Source organism: Patiria miniata, unplaced genomic scaffold (genome assembly GCF_015706575.1).
Source record: "Patiria miniata isolate m_02_andy unplaced genomic scaffold, ASM1570657v1 HiC_scaffold_29, whole genome shotgun sequence".
Classification (NCBI taxonomy): domain Eukaryota; kingdom Metazoa; phylum Echinodermata; class Asteroidea; order Valvatida; family Asterinidae; genus Patiria; species Patiria miniata.
Genome location: NW_024037068.1, coordinates 21,300,299 through 21,325,885, shown reverse-complemented (window position 1 = coordinate 21,325,885; position 25,587 = coordinate 21,300,299). Strand labels below are relative to the sequence as shown.

Here is a 25,587-nt window from a genome sequence, read left to right as displayed (position 1 = left end):
TCCTTTGAAATTTGTTTTCTTCTCAGTTGTGCATGCACTGGGCGTTGTCCCCGCCCATCCACTTTGGTAACTGTTGCATGTACCATATTAAATACGTGCTACATTATTTTATTTATGTACATGCATCAGCCGTTGATTTATCAACTTCCACGTATTACTAGTCTGGTACCGCCACAGCTGGTCCAATGAACCATAATCTTTCTGTAAACGTAGTCTGGGGACAGTGAAGTGACAACCGCATCAATGGCTGAAGTTGAAGAAGAAATTTCGGGCGATATTGTTGTGCCATTATCCGACGAGAAAACAGGGTAAGGGGATTTCATATGAGCAGACTGGATACATTATGTTATAGAGGTTACTTTGGCATGTTAAATTTTAGTAGTTACTTTGTAATAAAGCACACAAAACATATTTCTTGTCGGTGTTTACCTAAAAATTCACACCAACCATTCCTAATCCTTTACAAAAGCCTAACGTTATGTGACGTCATCACTGAGAATTATTTGTCATCACACCAAAATCAAACGTTCCCTTCCCAACATTAAAAATACAGAATGTATTAATTTATGTGACCACTTTGGTGGTTTCGTAGTAGTCGAACTTGATTTTTGTTTACGAAGTGGCTATCGTTACGGCAGTCGTTGTTTAGCGCCCTCTACGATACTTTTTTGATACGCACGCAGGTATATAATGATTTGTTTCCACACGTTTTAGCGAGCAGTGCGACAGCTCAGTCGATAGAAGGTAGGATTTTGCACCGCGAGGTTGCGGGTTCGAATCTCAGTTTTGCACTCGAATTTTTTTCCTTTTCTAACCTGAGGCTTTGGAGGATTTTTTTAAAAGGGAAATAAAGTCCGAATTTCATAACGTTCAAATTCACTTTTTTCCTTCTAATTTTATATTATAATTTCATGTTTTTATAACAGTTGCAGTCTACCGTAACGATAGAAAATGGGAAATGCGTTACGGCTGCCGTAACAATAGCCACTGCGTTTTGTTTATCAACACAACAGGATCAATGTTTATGTTTTTGAAGTTGAATTAATTTAAGGCAGTGGATATTTTGCCGGAGACGGCAAACCTTCAGTAAAAGTTAGTTTGCCGGATATGCACTGAACATGCGCAGTTACTGTTTTTTGGTACTCTAACAATTTCCGGTGACAAGTTTTAGTCTGGCTCCATGCCAAAATTATCGTTGTTACCTCGTATTCACAAGATGGGATTCAGACCATTTTATAATTTCGGACTTTATTTCCCTTTAAAAAAAATCCTCCAGAGCCACAAATCTGAAAAAGAAAAAGTAATACTCTGCAATAAAATGTTTGAGACATATTAAAATAATAAAAGAAGAATATTCTTATTTATTTGGGGATTGAAAAAAAAAACCTTAAAATTGAAGCGGGGGTCAGGATTCGAACTCGGGACATCCCACTCATTAGAGCTATTGCTTAACCACTGCACCGATTGTGCTACTCAACTTTGGGGGAATTTAATACATGTTATAATTCAGCCCTATCTTGAAGAGTACAGCGCCCTCTGTTGATATGGATTGCCGCCGGCAAACCTTTAGTAAACGTTAGTTTGCCGGCGTTACCTCCGGCAAAATATACACTACCTTAATTTAACCAAAAAAAAATTGTGTGCACTCAGAACAGATGTTTTTCTTCAAGGGGGAGGGGGGGGGGGGGAATGTTGCATCCTGACGCCTTTGTTTTCATCCTGTATAGTCGGACTCTATATCACGGCATCTATTGCGGCATTGGAACTTTCACTTTCAGAAAAAATGTTGCAACCTGACGCCACTTTTTTCTTCATATTAATTATTATGATCATCTCAATGAAGGTCAATCATTGCAAAATGATGATAAGACATGACTGAGAAACATTTCCAATTAGGAAATAGTAGTGAGTAGTACTAGTAGTGCTTTAGACTTGGTAGTAAGTAGTACCTAGAAATGTTCTTGACTCTCCACATAGACTTTGTACACAATCGCGGAAGTAGGGTCAGGTTGCAACAATTTTTCCGAAATTGCTTTTTTTGCCAAAACCAAAACTCCTTCAACATGTTCAAGTGGTGATTTTTATCCATTTTATCAGGCATTAATGGACTTTCTGCTGAGTTGTGTAAAAAAGACGATTAAAAAATGTTGATCTTTCGGGAATTTTAATGATTTAAAAAAAATACTAACGTTTTTCCAAAACTTGCTCATTTTCCCTCACAGTGTCTGCTGAAAGGTACATGTAACGTCAATTTTTAACGTAAATCTTTAATGGTGCTCTGTCCAGGAAAGTTCCATTGTCTGGTTCCCATTCTACAGCTGCAAATGCATAATGACGTCGAAGAACAATATTTCCACCGCGATATTCGTAAAAAACTTTTTACAGGATAAAAATAAGGACAGCGGGTTAAAAAATAAAATGGCGCACTGTGTAAAGTGAATAGCACCCCCAATTGCCAATCAGTAGACTTGTCTCAGTGAATTTTGTTCCCCTTTCGGGCGAGGGACAGGGTCTTAAGAAATCAGCCTGTAGGCCTATGGGCCCCGTGAACAAGTACCCATTCAATGGCCAGAAAAGGTGAGATGGGGGATGGGGACCTAGTCTGGTTCCTGGTTCACTCGCTGCATATTTCGGAGACCATCACAAGAAAAATTCCAACGCATTCGTGCGCCGATGACGCCTGATGCTCATGCGAAGCACTGTGGCTAATAGCTTTGTCCCATTCAGGAAGTCGTGCGTACTTCGCGCGCCTGCGAACCATTACTGTACAGTATGCACACGCTGTGTGTCCTGTCCACGTGACTCTCAAAAAGTGGTAAAAAAGCACCCTCTTTTATTGGGGCACTGAGCCCATAGTCTCTAATCAACTTGAACGTCACAGGGAAAATATCAGACTTTATTCAGGGTATGTTTTGGTCAAACTCAGTGGCTGTTCTACAGGAGGGCTAGGGGGATTTAGCCCCCCCCCCCCCCCAAATTTTTTTATTGTCTAGCCCCCCCCCCCCCCTCTCAAAAATCCATAAAAATGTAATGCAAAATTTAAGAATGTGACGTACATGCGAACGGTCTCCCCCTAAATAAATAGTCGTGAAAAGGATGCATTTGTACACTTTTAGTTAGTGTGCCTGATTGTAGGATATTATCAGTGCTCCCCATTGAAAATATGGCAAGTTCACCAAAGGTATCCAAGTAGTAACTGTATCCCTGTTCTGTTGCAGCATGTCCATCACCCTGTCAAACGCCGGGGCACGGGAGTGGATCCAGAAGAAACGGGCGTCGGTCCGTCCCTGGACGGAATTCCTGAAGACATCACAGTTCTCCAGGCCCAAGGGCGTCAAGGAAGTCACCACGCGTGTCGTAGCCAACATCGAGACGTACCAGAGCAACTACCTGTTTGTGTTTGTGGGTCTCCTCGTTTATTGTCTGTAAGTAATGGACAGAACGTGTGCACCAACTCTACAGCAACTTTTAAATCGTTCTCCCCCCCCCCCCCCCCCTCTCTTTGGTCACAGAGTTCATTTTTGTTCACAGTCCCCCACATCCAAAACTTACATGTAATCCTAACCCCTTGGGCACTTTTACTGGAAAGTATCCTTAATCCGCCATAATCCACCAATTTTGTCATGCAAAAAAAGTTGGTGTCCTGAATACATCAGAATCCACCAGTGAAGTACATGTACATATGTGATGCGATCAAGCTAAATGAGTCATTTGTCGACCCTGGTCATTTTTTTTTTTTTAACAGATTTGAAAAGAACACGATCTCAGCGTTACTGCTGTGAAAACCGCATGCTGATACCATCTTTAGTTCAAAAATTATGGAAGTCGGAACACCAAGAGATGTGATGAAGTGATGTGATACAGTGGCCCTATTTTGGCCTGAATCTTCAAATGAAAATTCCCGACAAACGACTCATGTAGCTTGATCGCATCACATATACATGCACCTCGTACACACCAAACATATAGCCATGGAGTTAAACCTTTGAGATCCTGAATCCATCAAAACCCTGCAGTACCACCAGGCTTATGTCCTGAATCCGTCCAAATCCCCAACTTTTTCAATATGGTGGTATCCTGAATCTGCCGAAATCCTCCAAAACATGGGTGTGGATTTTGATGGATTCAGGTACGTTAGGGTTAAAAGGGAAGATACAACATTTGCAAACATCAAAAAACAAAACGATCAAATTATCACAAAATATCTCACTGTATTGTTAGGGAATGACAGTCCAAAGCGTCCTGTAAAATCGTGGCTCCTGGTGTGCTGACATTTTTAAGAAAACTTATATTTTTCCAACACTTGTCCGCTGAGCAGCATTGGGGGAAAACTGGCCTTTTTCAAAAACTGCTCCTAGTTTTCCATATTTAGTTATTCCGCATTTTCTTTGCAATTGATTACACACCTGTGAAGGGGAACAAGCCTGCTAGACTGATTCTCTGACCTTACAATTCTTACAAAGTCTATAAATTGTTCCGTTTCATCTTAAGTAGGGTCAGGGAACCAGACTACAAGAACATTGCTGGTTTTCTTGGATTTTCCCGCATCTCTGAACCCAAAACGTGAAGCAAGTCAGTTTAACAATATTTGCTAGTATAACATACTAATCCTCCAAATCCATTTATTTCTGAAAATTGCAGCAAAAGCAAATGTTGTACATTTATGTACATTCCTTTTAACTTCTGTTGATGAATTCTGTGTTCAGTTGAGGAATTTGTTAAGGGGAATACGTTATATATATTAGGTTAAAGGGAAAACACAACATTTGCAAACATCAAAAAATAAAACTACCAAATCATTTTGAAATACCTTGCTGGACTGTTCGTGAATGACAGTGTAAAGCATCCTGTAAAATCATGGCACCTGGTATACTGTCATTTTCAAGAAAAGTGGTATTTTTGTATCAATTCCAACGCTGGTCGGCCGACCAGCGTTGGAAAAAACCTGGGTTTTTTTTCAAATACTGGCCCCAATTGACCATCGCACTTGTTTGCAATCGATTACACACCTATGAACAGGTACAAGCCAGCTAGACTGGTTCCCTGACCTTACAATTCCCAATGTATGTAAACTGCTCTGTTTCTTCTTATATGGAGTCAGGGAACCAGACTACAGGAAAATGATTGTTTTTCTTGGTTTTTATAGCATTTTCGAACCCAAAACCTAAAAAAAGTCAGTGTAACTATATTTGCTATATATTTCCAACCCCCCAATTCCATCTATTTCTGAAAATTACAGCAAAAGCAAATGATGTATATTCCCTTTAAGGTCAGGTGTAGTCAATCACAAGTCGTCCAGTCCCAAGTCAACTCACAAGCTATTCAAATGAACTGTGGCATCAGCAATCCTTTGTTCATATTCCGTTACTTGTGCTGGGACTAGTGTATTGACTTGTGACCGGACTTGATGTACTTGTGATCAATCACACGTTAACTACTGGCCAAATCCTGTTTTTCCACTCTTTTTAATTTGTTTTTTCTCCAGTATTACATCACCGCTGTTGATTGTGGCCTTGGTGGTCCTGTTTGGTGCCTGCTACTGGATCCGAGTCAAGAACGAGAGCAAGAAGCTGAGTCTATTGGGTAATGATATGAGGACAGTAATGTTAACTTTCTTAGTCTCGGCTCAAGACTGGGTGTAGCCCCTTGCCTTACCACAGTGTTTATTGACTTAAGTCTTTAAACCTAGATTTTCACTGTCAAGGAGTGATTAAAATCAAAAGTTATCCCTGTTTTTTGATCTGGTCCAATTTATCAAACGGCAAGCCACTGGCCAATTGGCACTTCATACCTTACATTGTGCATGGATACTTTTGAAGCAATTTTCTCAGAGTTTTGTAATCCGAGTTTTTGACCATGATCTGAAAATACTCTCTCAGCTGGTATATGTATGGGGCAGCACAACACGGTAACATGCCAGCTTGTTTGAATGCAGCGAGAGTATCTGTTTTGAGGGTGTTCTGTGTGTGGTTTTCACGTCAACAAAAGTCGCCTGTGGTAATCAGCTGGGGGGGGGGGGGGGGTGGTTTCTTTTTGACAGAAGTCGCCCATAGTAAGGAGAGGGTTAATTTATGTTCTCTTTTTAAAAAAAACAGTTGTTCCTTGGCAAGTGCAACAAAACCCCTGTGGCAGCAGAGGGCGCTATATCAGGATCAGTCAAATCCAGCCTTGGGAATTTGGGCACTGGGACCCGAGAAAATTAGAGCATGTACCTCTCGCACTATATTCGTTGTAATTCGTGCTTGTGAGGGACAGTATAATTTTCAGAATTTCTTGGGTCCGAGTGCCAACATTCCAAAGACTGGAGTTGATTCATCTTGCTGATAGTCCCTCTACCATGGCAGTGGCCCGGCTGCGCTTCCAAGGGAGGGCAAGGTGCCGGCTGCGTTAAAGGAACACAATCCAAATTCCAGTCTTGAGCCTAGACTAGTATCCACTTTGCGCACAACCCCTTGAGGGCGCCATATTAAAGCTTGTATCAGAGCCACATATGTACGGAGAGTTGTGACAACCCGTGCCTTGAAAGTCGGACATAACATGGTTGCAGTGTGTTTTGATTGATGTTCCTGATTATGGCTATTCGTTTTCTGTGGTCACTACACAGTGAGAAGCCATTTTGTGTCCAGTTAGTGAAACTACTGTAAGGCCGTGTCCGAATTACGTGGCTACGGCTTGAAATCACACGCGAGTCTATGGAAAGTGGCTGCAGCCGCTGTCATAGACATGTGTAGCTTCTGACGTCAATTCACTAGCTATTTAAAGATATAGTCTATCATTTGTCATTTGTGCATTTTGCTCGTTTGAAGCAACAAAAGTGCTCAAAATCTAATGAAGGATACTAAACAACTAACCTGATGAAGTTTCAGCTCAGCTTCAGCTGTATATTCCGAGAAAAACAGCTTTCTAGGATCTCAATTTCAAATCAAAAGTTACTGAATCATGTTTTGAATTGTTTTGAATTGCAGCTATACGCGACGTCGCGCACTGATCCGACGAATTATAGCAACCGCGCGCGCCTGTGCGTCGTGCCAATGCTTGCGCGCGCTTCGCCGAATAACAAAACGACCTATTGATATAAATTTTCCTATGGTGCGTCTTAAGACGCACCGTTGGAAAGGCCTTCTTTCGTTGATTACTTCAAAATGACAGCTTCCCAGAAAGAATAATTTCACAGGGAGTTTAGTCCACTTACTATCTTTCAACCAAGTGTGTTTTTCATCAATAATTACGCCAGTTACTTTTCGGATGGCTGCAAATGATGGACTATAGCTTTAATTGAAATGAAACATTGTTCGTCCTGTACTTGTGACTACAATGTAGTTTTGTAAAAGGACTTGTGAAAGGACTACTTTCAGATCATCCTCGTTTCCATGGGTATGATCTTACTGCGCCATGTTGGTTCTCATCTAATCCGAAAATTTGGGACGCTCAATACTGTGTATGAGAGTCCCAAAACTTAAGGTATCCATATTGTGCAAAAGTTTGTGCTGCATAATAAAACCAGTCTGAATCAAATTTGCCAGCTTCTTACTCACTACAGTTTCTTCAATAATCCCCGAAACTTTTGCCTCGCAAAGTTGCTGTTGTGAGCATTGCATCACCAAAAATTCAGCTTTTAATTCTAATCTTGCAGAGAGTTATCGAAATCCATACGTGAGACATCACGTTGATGTGTACTGCAATGCATTGTGCAAAAAGACTCCTCAGCTATAACATTTTCATCGTGTAGATAAAACAGCGCCCTCTTGTTGATATGAGTGAATGCAAAATGTTTCATTTTTTTTAACAGAGGGCGCTATGTTCATTTGGCCATCGATTAAAAAACAAGTAAGCTGCAAGGCTCTACCTACACCTACCCAGAATACCTTGGGAATCACACACACATTTCCAGAGCATGGAGATTGACGTGGATGGTTTTTGAACTGCCAAAAACTTGCCTTAAAATTGGATTTAAGGTCTCAAATTTCGCAGGTGACATGCTTGCAACTATATCATTTTGATGTATGTTTTGTGTGGGCATTAATTAGCCAAATGGTGAGTAAAAAAACGTCAGTAGGAATTTTGCACGTTTTTATGCACTCACGGTCCCAGTCTGGTTCCCATCATGCTTTGCGCGATCTTAACCCCTGGAATTGTGTAACTGAAATGTGCCAAATAGTGCCAATACAATGTAATACAAGTGCTAGTGTGCTGGAATTTACTACCTTACGGAGACATGCACACAATAGGGAACAAAAGATTGTATACGTCTCCAGAAGAACATTTCTATAGATGAATACGTCTCCACAAGAATTTCACGAAATAGATATATGGATTTTACTCAAAAACTAGGAATTTCCAAGGTAGGTTGATCTGTCGCAAATAGAAGAGTTTAGAAAAGGGATATTTAGTCCAAATTTCAGCCCAGGAAATTAATTCTGGTTAAAATAAGAGCATTTTGAAACTTCAATTTCAAACTCGAAAACTTTACTACACGAGAACAAAGAAATGTCTCCACAGGAATACAAATTACAGAATGTGTGTGTTAATGTGTGTGTATTTTCCTGATTTGTGCCCAGGCTACGAGTTCACATTATTCCAGCAGTACGGGGCCGTAGCTCTGTTGTCGTTCCCACTGTTTTTCGTCGCCGGTGCCACATCAGCTGTGTTCTGGGTCATAGGTGAGTTTACAAATAAGTAACTTTTTGTTGTGTGTGTACATAACTTTAATATTTCTTTCATTTCAAGAAATCAATTTTTTTGTTTACATGGTTGTGCGAAAACAAATAAAACGTGTTTTTTTTAGGAAAATGAAAAGTAACCAGAAACAGATGGTATATTGGGAAACGAAAGGGACAGAGTTCCATATCCGGCCACCATTGCATATACATGTATGCACCGCATACACTTCCTGAATTATCAATATGGCTGCCCACGCGATCGGATGTCCAAACAATATATGTTCCCAAAATATGGCCTTAAAAGAAATCATATTTTCCTCGGATGATTTCAGTTTTCCCAAGCTTAAAGGGAAAATACAACATTTGCAAACATCAAACAATAAATCTACCAAATTTTTAGGAAATATCTTGCTGGACTGTTAGTGAATGACAGTGTAAAGCATCCTGTAAAATCATGGCACCTGGTATACTGTCATTTTCAAGAAAAGTGGTATTTTTGTATCAATTTCCAACGCTGATCGGCCGACCAGCGTTGGAAAAAACTGGCTTTTTTTTCAAATACTGGCCCCAATTGACCATCGCACTTGTTTGCAATCGATTACACACCTATGAACGGGTACAAGCCAGCTAGACTGGTTCCCTGACCTTACAATTCCCCAATGTATGTAAACTGCTCTGTTTCTTCTTAAATGGAGTCAGGGAACCAGACTACAGGAAAATGATTGTTTTTCTTGGTTTTTATAGCATTTTTGAACCCAAAACCTCAAAAAAGTCAGTGTAACTATATTTGCTATATATTTCCAACCCCCCAATTCCATCCATTTCTGAAATTACAGCAAAAGCAAACGATGTATATTCCCTTTAAAAGAAATCAAATTTTCCTCGGATGATTTCAGTTTTCCCAAGCTTAATGAATTTGTCTACAATGAAAACACAAAGTGAGGTGAAATTTGTTGTTTGGCGGCAAATGTGCGGTGGCCAGACACAGAACTCTTGCCAAAGAAGGATAAACTGTTTATGTGGTGCTGTTGTTCAGGCCAGGTGAAGACAGTTGTCAGAATTGCAAAGGAAAGACTATTAAACCAGTCGGTCACTTTTAGTTTGTGTTTTGGTATTTGGTGAGAAATATGTCTCAAAGAGGAAACTGTATTTTTTTTTTTCCAATTAGCTAGAATTGACCAATCGCCGTTTGCGATTTAGCCACGCCCCTTAGACAACCCTATGAGGTTTTTGTACCCGAACTTTTGTTTATCTCAGATTTTGCGCGTGCGCGTCCATTTGTATATTTCCATTGGACAATATTTCACAAGCTGCGTTGACACGATTCTAACGCGATTCTACCGCGATAGCTAAATTAGTGAGAGTTCAAAAACATTTTGTTGGTTTTTTTTTGCAAAGGTGATTGTTCTGTTCAAATTGTGCATGTATATAACGCTTATTCCTGTTATGCCTGTGAGTGTGAGGCAAGACAGGGGCTGTTCATTCGAATAATTTAGTTTTCCATTATTCGAAACTGCGTTTGACCAATATTCAAATTTTCCAAGTTTGCTGATCAAGATCTACACGCCCCAGGTGCAACCTCGTGTCACGCCTGTCAGTATAAAGTTGCACGCAAAGCAGGCCAGTTCAACATTGTGTGAGGCGAGCGATATTATAAGCCCTGCACCCGATTTCATCAAACTCTTCGTAACTTACGATGCATCGCAGCGCTGCGACGCGTCGTATCTCTACGATGCGTCGCAGCTGCGACGCGTCCTGCGATCCATTTCACTAAACACGTCGTAAGTGCGATGTGTCGTAGGTGTATTTATAGCACAACTCGGTGACTGTTTTATGTCTTTAGTCAGCGTACAGTAAATAGTCGTCTGATATTCAACAAAGAGTCGTCGGATCTCAGCTCGAAATTTGTACTGAACAAAATGGCGGCCGTGCGATGCAATTTTGAAGGAAAACAAGCTCTCATTGGACTGTATAGCTACTTTGAAATTTCAACTCTAATATTCCGGTCTAATTCATAATTATTCAATGAATTTTCTATTTACAACTTTACACACATTGCCTCGGTATTATAATCTCGTTAAGTTAATGTTTATGTCATAAAACTGGCTTAGAAATGACTCTTCTTATTTTGCGATGACCACTAGACACGTGGTAACTTGCGACGTGTTTTAAGCCGTTGTCAAGGAATTTACGACGCGTTCAACACATCCCAACTTTAGTGAAATGGAAGATACGACGCGTTGCGAGTTGCGACGTGTTACACGTCGTAACTTGAGTTGCGACGCGTCGCAGCGCTTCGTGAAATCGGGTGCTGGAATGTTTTGCCGTGTTTTATAACTGTCAAGGGTGTTAACATGCTAAAAGGATATGAGCAATGAACTGCTGTCGACTAAAAAAAGTTACCGCCGACAAAACAGTGGAATCTGACAATAAAGCGCCTAACATTACAATTAACGTCAAAGTCATGTGTGCATGCATAGTGTTTTTTTCTTCGAATATTTAAACCGGCAAAAAGCTATTTAAGTCTTCGGTCGATGATAGAATATTCAGATATGTGGTATATTCCGGACAGCCCTAGGCAAGCTATTGATTATAATCGTTGGTGTCTGTACCCTGAAGAAAACTCGTCTGAGTAGAAAAGCAAGGTTGTTTTTCTGCACATGCCTATATTTATTTAGTGCAAGGCCAGGTGTTGAACTTTGGGAAATTTGGATGATTAGGCCAAAAAAAAAAATAAGTCGGTCTCTGGTCAGCGCGCGCGTCGATATTAATCATGCGCGTCAATCTTTTTTTTTCCAAAATGTTCCGCGGTAGCTCCAACAGCGCCCTCTATTGCCGCACCTCCTCAATTTTTTTTACCAAAGAGCACCAAGGAATGGGAAATCGCACCAAGGCAAATGATCGAGAGCACCAAGGCAAATTATGGAGGACACCAATGTACATGAGAACACCAAAAAAAGCAAAATAGTACCCCACCTTGTCTGTACAATCCAAGCTTGAAGAAAAAAAAAAAGCAAAAAAAAAAAAAAAAAAAAACGCGTCCCCGCGTTAATTCTGGAACTTTGGTCTGACCAGAGACCGAATATTTTTTTTTTTTGGCCTTAGGGTCGATTTTTAACTCGGTTGTTTTCTTGCAGGTGCGTCGTTTTTCTTCATAATGCTGCATGCGGTCATGTTTGAGCCAATCGCAGAACAGGACGACGAAGAAATCACCATGGAAGAAGTGTAAGCAAACTAAGAAACTGAAAGTGAAAAAAAAACAACCACGAAATCAGCTGCTAACGCCTTGAAACCAGGGGCCAAAAATATCATGGGAACTGCCAAGCAGAAATGTACTGCTTAAACCAATTTATTTTGTAAGCAAATTCATTAAGAGTTTGTAGGAATATTTGCAATGGATTACCGAAGTGAATACTTCACGGTCACAAAATGTGTGTGAAAGACATTAGCGCGTGATTCAGCCCGTGAACCAACACGCGCGCGTACTCCATTCGTTTGCACTGCACTTTCTGGTTCTAAATGACGTCAGACTTTGGTACTCCATTACTGTTTTTTTTTCAAAATGTGTAGTATCCACTGAGCTGAAACTTCAACAAGTCAGTTGTTATGCACCCTTCTAAAGATTTTGAGCAATTTTTTTGTTCTAACGAAAAAAAATGCACAAAGAACAAATGATCCTATCATAACCTTTAAGCAAAACATCAGCTGACAACCTCTCACAGGCAATTATGTGTTGGATGGTAACCTATTCTTCACAAACCTTTAATTGTCTGTGTTTAGGGGCCGTCCATAAAGTACATGAACGTACGCACAAAGGGGGGGGGGGGGTGTTAACATTGTGTACACCATGTATAGCTTGGGGGGAGGAGCCAATGCGTACATACGCAGAGCAACAATTTGCTTTCAAGAATTTGTCATAAAATCAATGTACTTTCTCATGTTTAATACCTACTAGGACCAGTATTTATGCATGGAAAATTGTTATAACACAGTACCCTTTACCCCAACCATTTAGATTTATCTTCCTAGTGCCACCGCTAGCCAATGCCTATAGTATACAAATATTGAATGGCTCAGAGTGAAATGGGAAGAATATTGTCGCAAGGTAACATCTGGACTTTTCCGTTTCGCGAGGCGAAGCCGAGTGAATTGAAAAAGTCCAGATTTTACCGAGCAATAATATTCCTCCCATTTCACAATTTAAAGCCACGCAATATTTGTTTTATATAATTTAGATCCTTGTCATTTGATATACTTGAACTTTTATTTCATTACAAAAATGGTGGAAAATGTATTTCTCTCTTCCAAACCACCCCTTCACGAAAATGTTTGAATCCAACTTTGTGGGGCTAGCTCTTTGGAACAATACCCGCAACGCTGAACGCGCACACCAGCATGCATTTGCACACAAATGCCTCGTCATGGAACAAGCATCGATCCTAACTGTTGAATAGTATTTCCCATTCCCCATGGGCGGATGGGACTTTTTGAGCCCCGGCGTGAATGGGATAACGAATGTCACGTGATGTGAGTTCCACCAATCAAATGACAAGGATCTGTATATCAGTTATATACACGTAAAGGTCAATAAACTTCAGAGACCACGACATTACTACATAAAAAGACTGCTTCAATCAGCCGAAAAAGGGTAGCGCATTCGTAATGCTTTGTAATGTACATGTGCAGTACATGAACATGGACACCCAAAACGTACAGTGTACATGTATCTTGCATGTATCAATTTATGGAATATGTATGCCTGCAGGGGGGCGGGGGATTGGAACTACTGCTTATGCCATATATACAGGAGGGAATGGGGGGGGGGTCTAAAAAGTAAGCATTTTGTGTGTACTTTATGGACGGTCCTTAGCAGCTCCACGTTTATCTGCTCAATTTTGGTTCTATGGAAGGGTGAGGGTGTGGAGGGAAACCTTTCATGTAAATTTGTGGAGAAACTAAGCACTGTCAGTATCAGAATTTTCAATAGTCAATATATCGGAAATCCATTATCAAGAATATTCGATATATCGATTATCCCATGTAAATGGGTGACTTGTGCGTAAAGCGCTCGCCTCTCACCAAGGTGACCACGGTTCGAATCCTGGTCGCGGATCGCATGTGAGTAGAGTTGTGCGTTGGTTCTCTCCTGTGCCACGAGGGTTTTTCTCCGGGCCCTCCGGTTTTCCTCCCTCCGGAAAAATCAAGCACTTTCGATCTCAGGCTGTGCTCCGTGGTCCTATATGGGTTGATGTGGCCGGCAGCCATAGGTGCCTTTACGTGCCAGCGGCCCGACCACGTTGTAGCCGCGTCCTTCGCAATCTAGCATACCAGCTGCGAGTAAGGATGATTAGCCTCCCAAATTATTATTATTATTATAAATGTTAAAGACCGTAAAGATGACATTTTGACTTTAAAAAGAAAAAAAATCTTAAGTCCTAATTTTCCACGGCTTTACCTGGAGCATATTGCTCAAACTTTTTAAAACCACTCTCAGCCTTGAGAGTTTGTCTGGAACGGGTGGTTTCTTGTGAGATTTTACATTGTGGAAGACCGTGAATTCCAGCGAGCACAGAGCACAAAGCGACGCCGCTTGGCATTTTGCGATGTTTTTATTTTGAGTCACGAGCACAAGTTGCCACCGAGTTTTATTTCATTATACAGCAAACTTTCAACACACAATAAGACCCCTAAAAAGTCTCTGGTTTCTGGTATGGAGCTTGCCCAAAAAGTGGCGCAGCGACACGTTTTTGTTGTTGTTTTTTTTACCATTTTTTTTCTTCAAATGTCGGCTGATGACTGCAAATGGTGCCCGACTAAACTTAGTGCAAATATATATGGGAGTCCAGAGAGGCCTCATAAAGCTCATACTCGATCGTAACCCAATCTTAAAACACATTAAAATTGTGCAGCAGCAGGATTCCATTCAAACCAGTGAGTTTCACAGTTTTGAGACATCATCTTTGACATTGGGAAAAAAAACTTTTTCATTTTGCCGACGCACTGGCTACGGCGATGCGCATGCATACATGTACCAGAAACCGGAGCCTTTTTTTGGGGCCTAAAAGCACCAACGGCAGATTTATTTTGAATATTTTCGGTATCATTCATCAATATCGAAAATTTCAATAAAATTATTTTGATATGATTAAAAAATTGCGTTATCGATATCAAAATAATATCGAGTAATATCGATATATCGACGGTGCATAGGAGAAACCATCTTTATTGCATGCTAACTTTTTTTATCATGTTCATTTTTTGGGAGATTTTTAGTTTTAGGTAATAAACCCTGTTAAAGTGCCTAAGAAAAATCTAGGCACTAGTAAATTCAGGGTTTTTTTATAGATTTTGTGCTTTTATTATGAGTAAAAGACTACAAATGACATCATAGCTAACTGCATGTTTGTATTCATTTCACTTCAGATCATTCGGCCAATAGAAGCTTCCCTTGCACGACGCAGCCAAGCATGAAAACCCTTGTTATTAGTGCTCATATAATACACCTGTCCTGATTGGTTGAAAGCAGAGCCCCGGTTCCATTTTAGTGAATTAATCGGTGAGGGGTTACTTTCTTCCTTCTACCCTTGGTTTTTCTAACGGGAGCTGCGTTTGGTAGATAGTCATGAAGTTGGCACATTGAGCATTTTGACCCTTTTGTTTTTGCTGCAAAAACTGGTCTCATGGTCTGATGACCAGAGGAGTATAATTGACCTATCGTCGTTTGCGAGTTAGCCACGCCCCTAGACAACCCTATGGAGTTTTTGTACACTTAGTTTTGTTTGTCTCAGGATTTTGCGCGTTACGCGTCCATTTGTATGTAATTGGACAATTTCACAAGCTGCGTTGACGCGATTCTAATGCGATTCTAACGCGATAGGTCAATTGTACTGGTTGTCAGCAAGTTCTCACAGATTTTTTGTATATTAGGAAAATTAATTCAAGATAGATGTCTCATCTGCAAAATACGCTGTAACAACCATTACTCAGTCAAAAATTCCATGAAAGTGTGAGTCACTGTGGACTGCCGGTAGGTGCAAAGTGGTAAATACAGTGAAATCTCGATCAGTCAAACCTCAAGGGAACAGGCTCAAAATTTGACTTAAGCAGAGTTTTGAGTTAAGCAGGGTTGTATATCATTGTTATACTACTGAAGGGAATGGATTCTTTGTTTGACTTAACAGTTGTTTTGAGTTACGGTATCAGAGTTTGACTTATGGAGATTTCACTTTAAACTGGCATTTAATTAAGGGGTCAACATGGTCATATGGTGTGGGTTTTCATGCTCACCTGTAGTACCTAAAATTAGCAGTCTGTGTAAAGGTTTGTTTATTGTTCGCTCGTACCCCCCGCCCTGCAAACAGGACGCTGGTCAGGGCTGACGTCATTTGAGCTCTCATTGGATAGATTTGCGTGACCTGTGACGTAGAACGCGTCACACAAACTAGCTTCCGGTGCCCATCATGCGTAGCGCGTTAGCTGCATGCGAAGGTCAATCTGTACTTCCTTCACAAGATTCTGTGAAGCTCATCAGCCCTTACCAGCGCCCTGTTTGTAGGGCGGGGGGTACGAGCAAATGTTTATTGATGGAGGTCTAAGCTGCTTTAATGGCTCTGTGCAAGATCAATAGAGGGCAGTATGCAGCATTTTCACAAGTGAAATCAGAGTTTAAAGCTAATCACAATATCGTATTTATGACAGATTTTTCATATGAAAATGAGATTTATATATGAACTTCTATCCATTGTCAATCTGGTAAACCATACAAGTAAATTTCCCAAATGAAACAGATATCAATTTATGTACTGGAATTAATAAGGGAATAAATGTGTGCTCCGGAGGTTTTTATCACTCGTTTAATACCGCTTAGAGTCTGGGTGCTGATAATTACCCGAGCCGGAGGCGAGGGTAATTATCAGCACCCAGACTCTAAGCGGTATTAAACGAGTGATAAATACCGACCGAGCACATATTTATTCCCATTCATAAATACCTTATCCGTAAAAAAATTTCAAATAATTCGTTCAAAAAATCCCGATTTTGTTCAACAAGTTCACTTCATGCTTTTGAAACATCCCTCTAGCAAAATAATGGAGTGTTCAGCTGGCGAGTAAGATGTAAACAACCCTTTTATGGAGATTGACGCGCGCGTAACATGTTCTGCGCGATGTCACGCAGAACGCACCTGAGGCGTTGCGTTTTGAATTTAGAACTATAAAATTCTGACTCGCTTGTAGTGTTGCGCATGCCTACGTGAGGATTGTGAACGTTCAACCAATGAAACGGTAAGAGGCACTGGATTTTTAGGAGTCCACATTTTATTGTGACACTGGAAAAGTGTTTAAGACCAGCTAGCCATGTCTTTATCATCCGTTTAATACCGGCCACGTGACGGGCTCTCGACCAATAGGAATAGCTAAACTGTCTGAGGTATTTATGAATGTAAAATAAAAAAAAAAATCCCCGTTATTGGGACAATCGTATGCCTGATTGCATGGCAAGAAGACATGGATTATGTGGGACATAAATTTGTGATTTCAAGGCGAGTCCACCACAAGGCCATCACAAGTCCTTTTCATTAGTAAATCATAAGTGGTTTCACAAGTCTAGTCACAAGTAACAGGGGGTGAACAACATAACAAAGAAATGCCTTTGTTGTACAGGGCGAGTAAAAACCAAATGCAACCCAAATGGCAAGACCAATTTTTGAATGAAGTTTTGCCTGTAGCACTCTCAAATATATGAAAGCCCAGTCATATCCCAGCTAGGATATGAAAGCCCAGTCATTAAGCTGTCTTTTAGTACAAGAATCATTCAAATCACTCATGTACTTTTCAAGTTACGGCATTTTGAACACAAGCACTGTTTTAAACTTCTGTCAACGGATCACAAACAAAATGTAAGTACTGTCAGCAAAATGAAAGCAGTTCACATGCAACCCTATGAGAATTGTTTTCGTTTTGCTGAAAGAACACTTACCATTTTTGATCAGTGGACAGAACTTTAAAACGGTGTTGGTGTTCAAAATTCCGTAACTTGAAAAGTACACGAGTGATTTGAATGATTCTTGTACTAAAACAAAGCTTAATGACTGGGCTTTCATATCCTAGATTTTGAAAGTGCTACAGGCAAAACTTCATTCAAAAATGGGTCCTGCCAATTGGGTTGCGTTTTTTTTTTGTTTACTCGCCCTGTAATTCATTTAAACTGCTTGTGACTTGAACTGAGACTGGAGGACTTGTGATGCATTCGTGATGGACTTGACAACAGCTGTGGGAGACTTCACCCCAACTCCATCAGAATCCATCCCCCCATGTTGGTGGATTTTGAGGGACTTGGTCCAGAAGGCCTGGCGTGGTTAAATATTGATGGCGTATGATGGACTTGGGCCTAATGGCCTGAAGCAGTGCTAGGGGTATCCTATGGTGGCCCTGAAGGGACATCGCATATCGCAAACGTGTGCGCATACGTATGCGATGTCGCGAAATTTATCGCGAATGTGTGCGCACACGTATGCGATGTCGTGAAACAATTCGCGAATATGCGCGCACACGTATGCGATGTCGCGAAATTTATCGCGAATATATGCGCACACGTATGCGATGTCGTGAAATTAATCGCGAATATGTGCGCACACGTATGCGATGTCGTGAAACAATTCGCGAATATGTGCGCACACGTATGCGAATTTGTTTGCAATGTCGTGAATTTTATTGCATACCTTGTCGCATACCTTTCAGTAAAATTCCTAATGAACTGGGGAGTTGTAGCAGCTAGTCTGGAATCTAGACGTACTGTTAGATATAAATAGGGTCTGACTAATAAACCTTCGCGCGCACGCTTGTTCCTCGTGCAATCGTTACTACTAGTACTGTCGAGCGCAAACTTGCTACTTGCGCAACTTTGAAATTATTAGTCAGACCCTATTTATATCTAACAGTACGTCTAGATTCCAGACTAGCTGCTACAACTCCCCAGTTCATTAGGAATTTTACTGAAAGGTATGCGACAAGGTATGCAATAAAATTCACGACATTGCAAACAAATTCGCATACGTGTGCGCACATATTCGCGAATTGTTTCACGACATCGCATACGTGTGCGCACATATTCGCGATTAATTTCACGACATCGCATACGTGTGCGCATATATTCGCGATAAATTTCGCGACATCGCATACGTGTGCGCACACATTCGCGATAAATTTCGCGACATCGCATACGTATGCGCACACGTTTGCGATATGCGATGTCCCTTCAGGGCCACCATAGTATCCGATTGATTTTGTTAGTAGTAGCTTCCTGTTCTGCTATTCGCTCTCTTTGCACGCTTCCGCCGTCAGCATGCAGAGCCTCGATCGGGCAACTTTACACAATACATTTAGCCGGTTCATCAGTGATTCCAGTGTCGGGGTTAAGTGATACACGGGAATCACAGTGTATACACGGGAATCACAAAAGCGGCTAAGTTTATTGTGTAAAGTTCCAAGGTCAACCAGTGCGTCAGTGGTGGATTCCATTATTAGACGCACAGTGATTGATGGATTCGGCCCAGTTCCTAGTAAAAAACGCTAGGAGGTTGGGGTTAACAATGCAAATACTTGTACAGTGTGCATGTTTATGTTGGATATAATTTTAAACATCGTAAGTTAATCTTATTGGTTCGATCTGGAGAATTTAGCAAAAGATAAAGTCTTGGTTGAAAGGTTATAATGTAAAAGTTAAGAGGCATGTACAAGTGTAAAATGGTTAAATAGATGGACATTTATATTTTTGCAATGTTTAGTTTATATTTTCTGGTAGTAATTTTCTTGTTTGTTGGAATCTTTAAGCATAGAGCAAGGAACTTGCTCTTGGCTTTAAGGGACAAGTTTACTTAATTAAGCGTAGATGTTGGTGCAAGGGTGCAACCATATGCTATTTTTTTTCAACCAGTGATTATTACTGAGGTGGTTTATCTCTTTCTACAGATTGCCACGTGCACCGGCATTTTGGGTGTCAAATGTGCTGTATTTTGAAGAAATTTTGAACAACACGTGCGCTTGTTTAGAACATTTTGCCTACTGCGCGCACACGCACGTGGCAGGGTGACCGTAAGGTCAGAGCCAAATTCAGCTAAATGCACATCAAAAATCTGTTAGATTTATCAAAAATCTGCCACATTTCCCAGAATTACTCGAAATACACCTTAAACACTTAAAATCACATGCAGATTGGTAGTACTGCCTTAATTAAGATTCAAATTACATAATAAACAATCTAGTCACATTAAGATGTGAAATTATTGGTACAAATTTCGGGCAAAGCGCAAATCCGGCCACTACGAAGTACGTTTCCCAGAGAACCTCAGCACCTAGACCAGCCAACCTGTCCCATTATGCAAGGGTTTGTTCGAAAGGATTGAAGTTTTTTTCAAACAAATGTACACTTTTTGTTCAAATTTGCAGTTTTTCTGTTAAATAATCATTTTTGCAGAATTCTGCCAGAAATCTGCCGAAAAATCCATTCTGTCAAATTTTCTGTCAAACTCATTTTTTAACAAAAATTCTGTCAAAATTAGCCGAAAATCCGCTAAAACGGTCACCCTGGCACCTGGTTGTGTTGAAGACGCAGTTGTAATTTTCCTACAACGATGGCATCCTGCGAGAGAGATCTATTGCCTTGTAAAGTTTTACCCGTAGAGCTATATTAAATTAATTTAATACAACAGCTCTGTGTGCCTTATTCATGAGTCGGCCATTTTGAATTGAAATTTAGGTAAAATCTGAATTTTTTGAACTGGCGAAGAGAAATGAAAGCAAGTTAATTTATAATAAATTTCAGTCTGCTTCTATGAATAAGTTAAAATTTGTAATTAAACATTCCCTAGTGTTTAAAGCCAGATTTTAAAAAAATCCCATTCAACAGTTAACAATTAATGAAATACATTCAGGGAACTCGACAAAAATGGCCAACTCGTGAATAAGGCCAATGGTTATACCGCTGAACTACTTTGCATCACGTGAGCTTGGAACATGTACATTTGTGTAATACTGTTCTGTTTTTGCCACCATATTCAAGGTGTTTAGATATCACAAAGGGCCACGTCACCCCAGGCAATTGTCACGGCAACTTAGATGCTATACCGAGAACAATTCAACTTCTAAAAGCAAAATGAACCCTTTGCATAGAAAAATATGTATTTCCCCCAATAGTTGATTTAAAAAATAATTTATGAATTTTGTTCAGGCAAAATCTTTCAAATTCGGTGTACGTGTAGGCCTTATCAGTTCTTTTTTGTTTAGTTTCTGGCAACCAGTGTCGGTTGCCAACACAAAGCCTTGTGTGACGTAGTCGTATTACATATTAAACTTGATTGATTTAGTTTGTTTGTGAACTTTGGCCTTTTTTAAAACCGATTTATGACATTTTTGTTGTGTCCACACTCATATCAGTGCATGTGTATAAACGTAACGGTGAAGTATTATCATATTGTTTTGTTTGTTTGTATTTTTACCTTTGGAATCTCTCTTGTAAATACATGTAGAGATATCCAGGGCGAGTATTAGACTGGTGATCGTAGAGATGGAGCAGGGCATAACAGCGATAGCTATTCGCTGAACAGATTAGATGAAACATGTGCAGACATCAATTTATTTAGACATTAACTCTCCTGTGCAGACATGCACTCTCTGCAAAGTTGTCCTTTCAGTCAAATCAGTAATGTGACTGTTTGGAACAATTAAGAGCTCCCGGCTTACATAAAGCAGGATTGACTGGCTGTGACTGTTAATGTAACTTGATACAGCTACGCTTGACTCGTATTAAAGGCAGCTGTGCCTTCCACTTGCCTGCTTATGTCGGTTGACTGAATTTGACTAGTCACGATCACAGTGCTTGCCTGAATTATGATCCGACTGTGCTGTTGGTGACCAGCCTGTGTAAAAGGCATGGCATTCTAAGTCCGACGCCTCATAAGTCCGAAATTTCAGACTTATGAGGCGTCGGACTAATGAGGCATAAATTCCGCCTCCTTGACTTGACTTGAAAAAATTGTCTTGGGACTTGACTTGACTTGTGAACAGTTGACTCGAGACTTGACTTGACTTGGAAGAAAAATTGACTTGAGACTTGACTTGACTTGGAAAAAAAAATTGACTTTGGACTTGACTTTGGAAAAATGTCTTGGTTACAACTCTGCATTTTAAGTCCGACGTCCGGACTTATGAGGCATAAATTCCGCCTCATAGGTCTGACATACGCCTTATGAGTCCGACGCCTCATAAGTCCGACAATGGAAAAACGCTGTTTCGGACATGAGGCGTCGGAGCTATGCGCGTCGGACTTATGCGGCGTCGGACGTATGAGGCGGAATAAATAAATGTTATGCCTCATAAGTCCGAAATTTCGGACTTATGCGGCGTCGGAACTATGCGGCGTCGGATCTATGAGGCGTCTGTCTTGTGAGTGGACTCCTGGAAGCTGGGGAAAAGGATATTTATTAATTAAAAACTTGTACGTGAAGGAGACGATATAGTGCAACATTGTAGTGCACACCATAATGGTAAGGAACCTTATTACGTGTATATTGCGCGAGGCTTGAAAAGCTTTCGAACACCAGTGCTTTGAAAAAAATTTGCTGAACATAATTATCAAGATGAAAGTCGCATGAAGATACGGCCTTCCAAATGGGAGAAATTGATTTTCAAAGAATTCGCCCACGAACATCGACATGTCTGTAGCTCTAGTAGGAATGTTCTCTAAAGTCAAACTAGCTTGCTCTGGGTCGTCTGTGTTGATAGCTTTATTCCATGCCGCATCTTTAAGATGTTGCATGAGAGATGGCTTTTCTCTGTCGTTACATAGTCTACGGGGTGCTTGTCAATTTAGGAGGGGCTGAATTCCTGAAAAAAACCTCGACTGTGTTGTGATCTGAGGAGTGCAGCTCCAACAGTGTTGGAAAAGTGTGATGGAGCGTCAACTACACGTCTGTACCACCATGTCAAGTGGATTTCCATCTGCTGTCTTTGACTGGTCATGTTCAGACAGCAGGAAGGTTAGCAGGTAAATATCCACGTTAGTTATAGGGGAAAAAACATAATTGCCTTTTCGGAAAGAATGTTGAAGCCTGCAAGATTTTCTTACCAAATTGGAAATATTTCTCAGTCCCAGATCTTATCATCATTTTTGCAAAGCATGACCTTCATTGAGATGATATATAAGAAAAAAAGTGGCGTCATAGAAAACTTTCTTAAGTTGACTCTCCATAGACTTTGTGTACACAATCGCCGAAGTGGTGTCGGGTTGCAACATTTTTTCCTCGAGCCCCTTTTAGTTTAGGCTCACTCCCCGGGTAATTCTACATGACTCCACACGACTAGGCGGTTCTTCTCCGATCCCTAACTCCCTAAGGGGTGTGCTAAATCGTATTAATATTGGAGGATTCAGGGCTGTTAGGCATGGGCGTCGCGAGGGGGGGGGGGGGCAAGGGGGGGGGGCACTTGCCCCCCCCCCCCCCTGGAAAAGCAAAAAAACAAAACAAAACAAAAGCAAGAAAAAAAAGAAGAAAAAAAAAGAAAAGAAAAAGAGGCGCGAAGACAAAGTGGTGTAAATTTAATGAGTTGGGGGGGGGGGGTGCAAAATGTCCCTGCCTCCCTCTAAAACTGATAATTCGAGAATGTGTTGAGAAATACAAGCATTTTTTGGCAAACATTTTTTTTGCCCCCCTCTAGAAAAAATCCTGGCGACGCCCATACAGTGTTAGGGTTAATTAACCATGCAGAACCGACGACAAAAACAAGTGCGAGTGCACAATAAGCTGTGACCGTGTTGTAAGAAGTCTTGCATGAAATCGATTAAATTGGTTCCTAACTCCATGGTTAGAGGAAGAGCTGGAAAATGCGACGCTGAAAAATGAAACGCCGATGGCACATAGGGAACACCATACACGGGAACCATCACAATACACGGGACCCATTAAAGTGCCACAGGCCTGAGGCCAGAGGGTCTGTTTCTGTTTCTGTGCCATAAACGCACAAACACCTAGAAGGTTGTCGACGTACGTTGGTCAGGGTCAGGTGTGCAGCAAATAAATTCTTGATTGGGTTTTGGAAGCCAGGTCTTGAATGTTGATGTTGTCCAGCGCCAGTTTGAAAGTCTTAATGTCAGGTGAAGAGCGGATGTTAGGATGAAGTTGATTCCATTCTAGGATGGTCTTTGGGTACATTGAGTAATGAAAGCAGTCCTTATTTGTGGTGATGACTCTATATGAGAAAGGTCCGGTCTGTCTAGTAGAAACCCCCCTCGATGAGTTGACGATGTCGGTAAGGAAACCAACGAAGAAGCCCCCTAGCCCTCAAGTTTACACGTGACCATTACATTATCACACATTAGTATTTGACAAAAATCATAAACAATGTCACAAAATTGTTACAAACAACTTCACGAATCGTTACAAACAATTATTGTCAACTATTTAATGTATTTGGTTTGCTTTTGGTACTTGCAGTATTATGGGTGAGTTGGGTTTTGTTTTATTTGTATTATTTTATTTTATTTTATTACACTTCTCCACTGGCTGATATAAAAAATATTACAAGATTTACAGAATCACACATCAAAAGTCTAGAATTTACAATTTCAATAAATTGTACAATTTCAATAAATTGTAAAAAAAAAAGAGTTTGTGCCTGAATACGGATTAAGCCAGTGAGTTGCAAGATGGAACAGGTGACTATCACCAGCCATCCTACCACAGGAAAACCAGATCCTATTTTTTTCTTTTTTCTTTAAAAAAAAGGAGAGGGGACGGGGTGTATGATAGGTAGAAAAAAAGCCAAAGGGGAAAGCAAGGAAAAGAAGAAGGAATATACATATATATATTTTTTTTGGGGGGGGGGGGGACCGGGAGTCCGGGACCGATCCGACAGACCCCACCGATCGGCACCAAAGTGATTTTATTTGTATAGAATTATTGACGAAGGAATAGACTTGCCAGAACTGATCGAGGCGGCGCCGGGAGAGACAAAATTGGGACAGTTCACATCAGACCGTAGCCTGCTAGGATAAGTTGCACCATTATTGGTCTGTCATACTTTTACTAAAATTAAAAAGCGACGCGGGACAAAGAACTGCGACGATCGAGACACGGGCCGGCGGCCCCGCCCCTGTATAGCCCAATAAGCCATTTGCGTGTAACCTATACCCTTTGGGATTTACATTTGAAAAACGTCTGGTACAATGACTTGCTCAGAATGCTTGGCACATTTTAACTGTGAATTCTCCAGACCAAAGACGCTGTTGCTAATCACATGATTCGGGGCAAGCTCTTGCATAGTTACGTAAGAGACGCTCAGCATCAATACATCGTTCACAATGGGTGAGAATGGCACAAAGACACCAGACCATGCCGGAGCTGGGGGTTGCTAGCATAAGGCTTGCCCCGAATCACGTGATATAGTAACAGTCTCTTTGGTCGGGAGAATGCTAGGTTAAAACGTGCAAAGCATTGTATTAAGTCAGCGTTCCAGATTTTATTCAAATTTAACACGCAAATGGCTTATTCGATCGATGAGGTCACACCCGTACCCATTCAGCCTCGTCCCCAGTGCTTACTTTATTTCCAACACGGTTTCCAATAGAGAGCAGGTAGTGATGGGCGCGTACTGCTCGACACCCTGGGTACGAGGTTGGTACCCATTGATCTCGACAGGTGTAGCATGAATTTAGGTTTTATGAAGTACGGACTCATTGGTGGTATTGCGCATGCTTATGCATAGATAATTAGGAGAGGGACCGGTCACGTGAGAGGGTTTAACCAATAAAATGGAAAAAGAGTCCGATTTTCATACGAGTCTGATTTTCATATGACACCGGCCGGACGTACGGCCGGACGTACATTATTATACGCCGCATTTATGCGCTATATATGCATATATGTACATTAAGCACG

At 40.8% G+C, this 25,587-nt stretch overlaps 1 protein-coding gene across 1 annotated transcript; it reads left to right on the top strand.

Moving 5' to 3' along the window:
- Nucleotides 1-178: 178 nt before the first annotated feature.
- Nucleotides 179-16,473, top strand: LOC119735940 (prenylated Rab acceptor protein 1-like). Its single transcript, XM_038209897.1, has 6 exons — nucleotides 179-308; nucleotides 3,219-3,425; nucleotides 5,486-5,583; nucleotides 8,559-8,660; nucleotides 11,798-11,885; nucleotides 15,084-16,473. The coding sequence occupies exons 1-6, from the start codon at nucleotides 244-246 to the stop codon at nucleotides 15,097-15,099; spliced, it is 576 nt and encodes a 191-aa protein (XP_038065825.1). The 5' UTR covers nucleotides 179-243; the 3' UTR covers nucleotides 15,100-16,473.
- The last annotated feature ends 9,114 nt before the right edge of the window (nucleotides 16,474-25,587 follow it).

Excerpts from the sequence above, each read along its gene's own strand:
- LOC119735940 (XM_038209897.1), top strand. The coding sequence starts at position 244 with ATGGCTGAAGTTGAAGAAGAAATTTCGGGCGATATTGTTGTGCCATTA. Across the intron at positions 3,426-5,485 it reads GGTCTCCTCGTTTATTGTCT|TATTACATCACCGCTGTTGA; the intron begins GTAAGTAATGGA and ends TTTTTTCTCCAG. Across the intron at positions 8,661-11,797 it reads AGCTGTGTTCTGGGTCATAG|GTGCGTCGTTTTTCTTCATA; the intron begins GTGAGTTTACAA and ends GTTTTCTTGCAG.